General features: G+C 47.4%; 1 protein-coding gene across 1 annotated transcript; it reads left to right on the forward strand.

Annotated features, from left to right (window-relative positions):
- Nucleotides 1–562: 562 nt before the first annotated feature.
- On the forward strand, nucleotides 563–7442 carry LOC109293561 (chymotrypsin-like elastase family member 2A). The gene is made up of 7 exons (XM_019511563.1): nucleotides 563–615; nucleotides 1439–1553; nucleotides 2050–2147; nucleotides 2539–2667; nucleotides 5775–5911; nucleotides 6641–6786; nucleotides 7140–7442. The coding sequence occupies exons 1-7, from the start codon at nucleotides 563–565 to the stop codon at nucleotides 7371–7373; spliced, it is 912 nt and encodes a 303-aa protein (XP_019367108.1). The 3' UTR covers nucleotides 7374–7442.
- The last annotated feature ends 1087 nt before the right edge of the window (nucleotides 7443–8529 follow it).

Genomic DNA, 8529 nt, shown 5'->3' on the forward strand with positions numbered 1-8529 from the left:
ATAGCACCACCCAGCACACAAGGCGTGCCATCAGGATCAATAAATTACAGACTGTAAGTTGCTCAGATACTATAGTAACGGGGATCAAAGTGGGGAGGAAGATGCTGTCAAGAATCAGCAGTTGATGAGCAGTTTCTCAGCTCCTATGATGGAGTTTTCTTACTATAGGTATTCATCAACCACTGGCAGGGCAGGCAACACCATACAGGTACCTGCTGGGGAAGCTGCCTACTCCGAAGAGCTGGTGTTTTTGTAGCCACCCCTCAAGACCCCTTCTCCAAGCTGCAAAGGCACTGGATCCCATTTCCCCCTCACAGTGACGGCTGCATATTTGGGAGCAGAACAGCTGCAAAAGGGGAATTTCTGGTTTGGGAGAAATTTCACCATCTTGCATTTTGTTCCGGTTCAGAACAAAACAAGCTCTTTCCAGTTTTCCCCACGAAACAGCGTTTTCAAGCAGTGTTTGCAGGGAGAAGTTTCTTCCAAAAATTATTTTTTGTGGTCTTTCCTTCTTTGTTGTTTTGCCACTTTGTGCCATGTTAGCAGTAGGAATAGATCCGTTATGACTCCTGACATGGCAGAAGGACATAAGAGAGTACTGAAGGGCCTTGGACGGCAATGTGCTTATTTTAGCAGACAGCTTGGTTGAAAATCTCTCACCATCTTTTCTAGACCAGGGTGTCTCTAGTTTGTGTTTATTTGAAATGGGGACAGCTGGATGCACCCCGTACGATCTAGACAAGAAGATCAGCTGTTCCAGTTGACGTTGAGTTGACACTACCACCCTTTGATCAATTCTAAAAAATAAAAATAGGCTATTGTAAGCACAGCCCCAAAGTTATCCTGACACGTCAGGATTGGCAGTGCCTAAAGTGCACTGAGACTAGTGATGGGTCATGACATTAATGCCACATAGGAATTTCCTCTCGCATAATATATCAGCAGGATTAACTCAAGGTTGTGGGATAGCAAACAGCTGGAACAAATATCTTCCAGCTCACCTGGTGCTCCCCACCACCCCTCAACAAAAAAAAACAAACCTAGATGGAGCCTGGATTTCAAAGTCTAGCTACCTTGACCTTTCCTGGAAGTATGTCCCATTGTTGTAAAACTTTCCACTGGTGACAGAGCAGCGCTCCATCCCAGGCGGTATCTCCCAGAGATAAGCTGCAGCTACATAAAACGGCTCAGGAGACGCACATTCACATCAAACTGCCCTGGGACACTATGAACACGATCCTATTTGTGGCACTCACTTTGACCCCTGGGGGTATGTATCCAGCTCATACGCAGCTTTTTATCTTGCCTGCTCTCTAGACTAACCCTATCTCCCTCCTACCAGTCAGAAACATGCAGGTTCTCAGATACCGGGGTGAGGGGCACACTGTAACAACCAGAACAGAATTGGAGATGGCTTGATACATGCCTGTTTCTAAAGTGGATCCCGCCATGTCTCTCTTGCAGTCCTCAGTTGTGGGGATCCCATCTACAAACCCTTTTTGTCCCGAGTGGTTGGAGGGGACAACGCAAGACCATACAGCTGGCCATGGCAGGTTTGTGATTCCCCATCTCCTCAGTCCATTTCTAAGAGGTTTCTGAGCCCTGCCTGTGATCCGTTCCAAGATCTCCAAGAATGGTCTAGCTATCAGTTATCAGGGCCTTGTTGGTTTGGTTGAAAATGGGATGGAAAAAATAATGGGGGGAGAAACAGTGCACCCCTATCTGCTTCAGTAAAGTCTCTAACCGATCACAGGACCGGATAACAGCAGCTGCCAACATTTTCCAATCTATTTCTACACAGACTAGTAAAGAGCTGTTTAACCACTAAGTTTCTCTATAGCTAATAAATTCTGTCTGGAGCAAGCCATGCAAATAGCTTTGGAAAAGTAACACTGAATAGAAACCTTGGGGGAAAACCCTTTCCCTAAGACAGTTATCCTGATTCAAAGTCTGGGGTGTTTGGATGGTCCTTGTCCTGTCCCTTCCCCAGTTGTGCTGTGGGATGCCAGTCAGGTGCATTCCTAGCATTGTTTCACATTTTGCTCCTAGGCCTCCCTTCAATACTCTTACAGTGGTGAATGGTTTCACACCTGTGGAGGAACCCTCATTGCAACCAACTGGGTCATGACAGCTGCTCACTGCATCAGGTAAATCAGCTGGAGAACCTCGGCCAGCCATTTATGCTAACGTTATATCCAGAAATCAGCATACAATCTGCAACTAAAGCCCATTCGAAACAGGCTCTTCCAAGCCAAACAGGATCACCAAGTCCACAGTCTCATTTCTGGACAACAGTCAACAATTTCCCAGGTCTCCCACCAACAAAAGCATGGCTAATATGCACCATGCCCTGTATTATCATCTTAATTTTGCATGAATACGGATCAATTAAACCCAGTTAAATAGGCTTAACTTTGCTTAAGAGGGTTGCTAGCAGGTATTGCTCTGTCATTTAAACATAGCTCCCACAAACACTTCCTGGCCCTTACTTAGGAGCCACACAACTCAACAGTTCTCTCTGGTTCTTTTCCTTCTCAGTTTCTCTCGGACATATCGGGTGCTTCTTGGAAAATATAACCTATACGCTGAAGAAAAAGGATCGGTTGCAGCATCTCCAGCAAAAATCATTGTCCATGAGAAGTGGAACCCTAACAAGGTCTCCAACGGGTAAGTCAATGGCAGTTTTTTATGGAAGGGCTAAGAGATGGTATCATAAACCAAGCACCTGAGACCTACCAGCCCTGAACCCCAACTCAAAAGCTGGAGCCACCTGTAAGAGCTTAGACTTGTATTGAGGTTTCCAAAATGGTAGAATGTTGCATTTGGAGAGAGATAATCCAACACTTGAGGCCTTTCCTATCCCAGATGACGGGGTGCCCGACTCTGTCAACACATCCCCTCTCTCACCAGGACACATGCCAAGAGTTAGGGGATGTTTTCTCTTTCTCTCCATACTTCTTGCTTTCCCCCATCCAGAAATTTTAGACATGCAACCTAAGCTGCTGAGGGATTGTGATGATCATTTAGGTTTCAACAGCAGCTTTCATAAAAAGCATGGGTGAAATAGCTAAAAAAGAATCATAGCAAATTAGGGTTGGTAGGGACCTCAGGAGGTCACGTCTAGTCCAACCCCCTGCTCAAAGCAGGACCAGCCCCAACTACATCATCCCAGCCAAGGCTTTATTGAACTGGGCCTTAAAAACTTCCAAGGAAATCCCATAACCCCTTTGGGTAACCTTGTCCAGTGTTTCCAGTCCTCCTGACAAGAGGTTTTTCCTAATATCTAACCTAAACTTCCCTTGCCACAACTTGAGCCCATTGCTTCTTGTTCTGCCATCACCGAGATCAGTCCAGTTCCATCCTCTTGGCAACCACCTTTCAGGGAGTCAACGGCTGCTATTAAAATCCCCCCTCAGTCTTCCCTTCCACAGATTAAATAAGCCCAGTTCCCTCAGCCTCTCCTCATCAGCAGACATGTGCCCCAGCCCCTGAGACATTTTCACTGCCCCCCACTGGACTCTTTCCAACTTGCTCACACCCTTTCTATAGTAGGGGGCCCAAAACTGGACACAGGACTAAAGACGTGGCCTCCCCAGTGCCGTATAGGGGGGAATAATCACTTCCCTCAATCTGCTGGTAATGCTTCTACTAATGCAGCCCAGGATGCCATTAGCCTTCCTCTCAACAAGAGTACACTGTTTGTTTGTTATACACACAGCTCTTACACTTGCAGCTCAAGCCGCCAGCACTAAGCAGCTCCAGTAGCATTCAGTACGAATTGTTGCTTAGCACAGCTCTACACTGCCATATGCATACCCCGCTCCACTGAGCACGGCCTCCAGCCTTATAATGGGGAGAAGCGACACCTCATCAGACAGGGGTGCTGAGCCGTGCAGTCAGCCCACATCAAGTCCTGCAAAACCCTCAAGTGAACAGTCCTATTAGATATCCAGGTTGTAGCTGTATTGGTCTAGAGGAAAAAGCAATCAGGATGCATGGTAGAGGTGATCTCTTTTATTAGACCAAATAGATTTTTGCAAAAAAAAAAAAAAAAAAAAAAATTATTTTCAATTTTAAATTAATTTTTTTTTGCAAAAATCTAACTGGCCTAATAAAAGAGATCACCTCTACCACGAGTCCTGATTGCTTGGTCCTATTAGAATGATTTGTAATTTGGGTTAAACCGAGGTTGCTGAAGGTGCCTTCAGCCTGAGTGCATTAGCACAAGTGTCACTGACCTCAGCATCACAGGTGTTGTGGTTTCACGAACAAGGCTGCCCCCTCTTCCCAAGCCAGCCTCAACCTCTTCCTTTAGAGGAGCCTGAAAGCAAAGCATCTGCAAAGCTTTCTACAATGCCTCATAGGCTTACAAATGTGGACAACTCTGTCCTCCGAAATCCAGACAGCCCTTGGACAGTCCTCTTGGTTTTTAGTAACCCAGACAATCTGAGGTTTTGTAAGACCAGGGCACAATATTTACTTATTTAGCTCTTTGCAACCCAAAAGATCCCCCACTTGTTCCCCCGAAGGCTTTTCAAGCTCTTTAAACACAGCCACTTCTGGAAAGGCAAAGCAGAGCGGGGTAGGGGGTGGAGAAACAGAGGGGAATGGTTTGAGCTAACCAGCGTTAAAAAAAAAAGGAACATTCCTATTTGCATTGAGTAGGCTCTGTACAGCTGAACACCGAGTCAGCAGCAAATGCAATAGCAAAGGCCTCCCTGGCTTTGCTTAGCACAGGCAGGAGAGTTGAGCAGCTCTCTTGCAGGGCCTGCATGCAGGGTACGTTCAGGGTAGGGCAGCACCAGCTTCAAGGAGGCTGAGGAAACACTAGTGAATCCCCTTTGCATAGGGAGGTCCAGCCAAAAAAATCATCTGGTGCCCTCCAGAGACCCACCGCTGCCTGGCAAGACAGAAACTGCTGAAAGGCTGAGCTTCCTGGCTGTTCTGGAAGAGAGAGAGCTGTCAGCCACCGCGTGGGTAGCAATCTGGGGACCGGCTGAGCAGCTAAGGGACTATCACCCATTGCAGGCAGGGAAAAGAAAAAAAAAGCAGCAACTGTAAATGAAGGAGCCCAAAACTCTCAGGGCCCCTGGACATATTTCACTCCTGCTGTCACAGACTGTGCTTGTAGTGCTTTCCCCACGCAGGCTAAGCCTTACTAAATAACTCTGTGCTGGAAAACACGTCTGCATGGATTTCTCCATGGAGCATGGGGATCTTTATGCCTGAATTTGACCCTGGATTTGTATGAAGCAATGCCTTAGTTAGGGGAAGAGAAAACCATGCAATGGCTGAGATGGCCAAAGGTCCCTCACTGCATCAGCAGCCAGAAGGGTGAGCAGCTGCTGAGCTCAAGGGCTGCCCAGTAGAGAGCTGGGAGACAGTCAATCCTACCTTTGGTTCTGCTGCATTTGCTGTGGGGATGCTGTCTGATGCTGCCTGGTGCAGTGGGCACAGAGTTGTAATTGTTTCTGGGTCAGGAGATCACCCCAGGCTACCTCCGCATACATCCCAGGCAGTGCTGTGCCTGGGAGCAGCTCATTAGCCCGTGCCTTTCAGCTCCAGGTGATGGTGAGGCCAATTAGCCAGCTGGCAATTCTGTTCTGGGGCAGTTGCAGTGCCTGGAGCCTGAAGTGATGGAAACGCCTGCGGAAGTCTGGGGACTGTTCTTGGCTTTGCTCCTCGAAGGCCAGTTGTTTGCTCTGAAATGGGGGAACAGCTCTGTAGGCATGAAGCACTAATGCCTTTCCTCCACCCCCCTAATGTTTTTGCAGGTATGACATTGCTTTGATCAAACTCTCTCAGCATGTCCAACTGAGCGATAAAATCCAGCTCGCTTGCCTCCCCCCACCAGGCAGCATCCTTACTAAGAAAGCCATCTGCTACGTGACAGGATGGGGAAGGCTGCAGAGTAAGTGTCTATATAGCTGAATAATGAAATAAAGCCCGTTGGAATTAAGCTCTCCTTTGGGACTGAGGTTTATAGTCAGTGGCCAGTGCCTCCTCAGGGGGAGAAGGCATCTGATCTGGCTCTAGCTTCATTCACATAGCAGAGAGATTTTTCTATGGCAGAACATTTTGCTCACACAATAGGACTCCGACCCTGCATAAGGGCTCGGGGTGACCTGAAATACAAAGAAGGCTGTTGGGTCAATAAATGCTAATATGCCCAGTGGAAGGGGTGAAAAGCCAGTTAATGTTGCCAATAGAGCCCCAAAGGGGAAGTCTTTTGATGCACAGGTAAAATGAGGGCAGGCTCCCGACATCCGCCTCACCCCTGTTCTTCCTTCCTGATTTGAGGGCATCAGAGGGTGAAAAAGCAGCACTTGACCTTCTTATTATACTTGGTCCTCAAATGGTAAGGGCCAGAACTGGCCCATCAGCTTCTGTTGTCCACATCACTGCTTCGCTGAAGAACCATTTGTAATGGAATGAGGATTTTGAGTGTCACTGAGACATTTCCCTCTATGAGGAATACAGCAGGGACTGCAGTTGGCCACTACCCTGGTCATAGACTCCCCGGTGACTTGTCCCTGGAGGAACCACAAATCCTGTCTTGCAAGGGGGGTTGCCTCCAATCTCCATTTGATTCCTGAATTATCTGTGGGAAGGCAACTCCCTTGTCTCTGTTCTCCTCCAGCAAACGGTGACCTCCCAGACGTATTGCAGCAAGGCCATTTGCTCGTGGTACCTTATCCAACCTGTTCCAGCCCTGACTGGTGGGGGACTGTAGTGAAAACCAACATGATCTGTGCTGGTGGCGATGGGGTGATCTCCAGCTGCAACGTGAGTCTGAGGACCATGGGACTTCTGAGCTTGGCTTTAAACTCAGACTTGGGTATTGGTAGGGGGGGCTGGAGCCCTTCGGTGTTAGCTGTATTTTGAAACCTCTCCCCATCACTCATGTCAGCTGACCTCACCAAGGAATATTTGGTAAATGCTTGTTCACATCTGCTGTGGCCCATACACAGACCTTTCATCTGCAACTAGGCCCATGCTCAGGCTCTGGTCTCACTACCCTGTCCCATCTCCAGCTCTATGACAGAGCTGGGCCGGTGATGGCCTCTCTCCTGCCACAAAGATAGACATGGCTTTTCCATGCCAGGACCACCAATAATGGTGCTTCTCCTTCCTCACAGGGGGACTCTGGTGGCCCACTGAACTGTCAACGTGCCGATGGCAACTGGGAAGTGAATGGTGTAGTCAGCTTTGGCTCCTCCCTCGGCTGCAATTACTACCACAAGCCTTCCGTCTTCACCCGTGTCTCCGCCTTCAATGGCTGGATCAGCAATGTAAGGCTCTTGCCTCTACCACCCAGCCAGGAGAGCAGCTCTGCTTTGTTAACTTGTAAATGGGCATTGCCAAGTAGCTAAAATAACCCAATTTCAATTTAAAGGGCTTGTCTCAAAGGGGAAATTGCCCAGAACAGGTATTCTTCTGGTGTAAGACTCTTAGGGAACATCTACATGGAAAAAGAGCCACAGCAAGGATTGCTACAGTGAAGCAGCTGTTTTAGGAAATTGCTTATCAATTGTCAGAGATTACAATAGGCTTCTTATAGCTTCCAACACACTGTAACAATTGCATCAGGAGAAAATAACACAGGTTGTTCCTGTCTATGATATTCTGATATTATCATCAATAATTTGCTATCTAGAAAGGTATGCTCCTAAATAGAAGGGGTGACCCGAGTACTTGTCTTACTTATTCAAGCAGAGAGAACACTATAGGAGTTATAAATGCATATTTAAAAGGTAGGATTTGTGGAGTTTGGATGTACAGCACGGTGTTTGCCGATTCCCTTAGTTTGCCAGTCTGATCTGTGCCTTGTTCTACATTTTCTGCAGGTTATGCAAAGATACTAACCCAAAAAGACCTGAGTAATGCACCAAGATGGGACCACAGAAACGAAAGCAGTTTGAAATAAAGGCAGCATTGGGAAACTGAAGTCACAGCTGATGTGCTGGAGGAGTTTGTGTACAAGTAAAAAGCAAAACAAAAAAAACCCCCAAGATCTATTTTGCAACGCATGGATAATGCATGTCCCTGGGGAAGGAAGGAAATAGGAGAAAAGGAGGTTGCCTTGCTGCAGGGAAGTCTGCAAAGGAGTATTTATTCCATTAAATAAAAGCTGAGGTTGAAAAAGTGGTGCAATAGAGTAGGATCAACCTGATAGGAGAGAGATTTAACCCCATTCTCCCCTCTCACTGCATCTTCTCTTACACCCTTCCCATTGCCCACTACTCTTTGCCTTGTGCCTGAACTGACCACACAAGAACTACAGGATCCCTAAGTAACATGACAGTCTCATGCCACAGAATACACAAGACACACAGAACCCCTGGCCATTCCCTCTATTCAGTGATTTGATGCGACACTCTCTGTATCTTGCCCGCCCACGGCACTCTGTATGCAAGCAACCTTGCAGAGAATGCTGTCCAAAGAGCAGGCCGCTAGCAGTAGCAAACTATGTGAAAGCCACTTGGAAACAGAGGTAGGCTTTTAGAGACTGATGGCAATTCCCAATGC

This window comes from Gavialis gangeticus, unplaced genomic scaffold (assembly GCF_001723915.1).
Source record: "Gavialis gangeticus isolate Ggan-Ray unplaced genomic scaffold, GavGan_comp1, whole genome shotgun sequence".
Taxonomy (NCBI): Eukaryota; Metazoa; Chordata; order Crocodylia; family Gavialidae; genus Gavialis; species Gavialis gangeticus.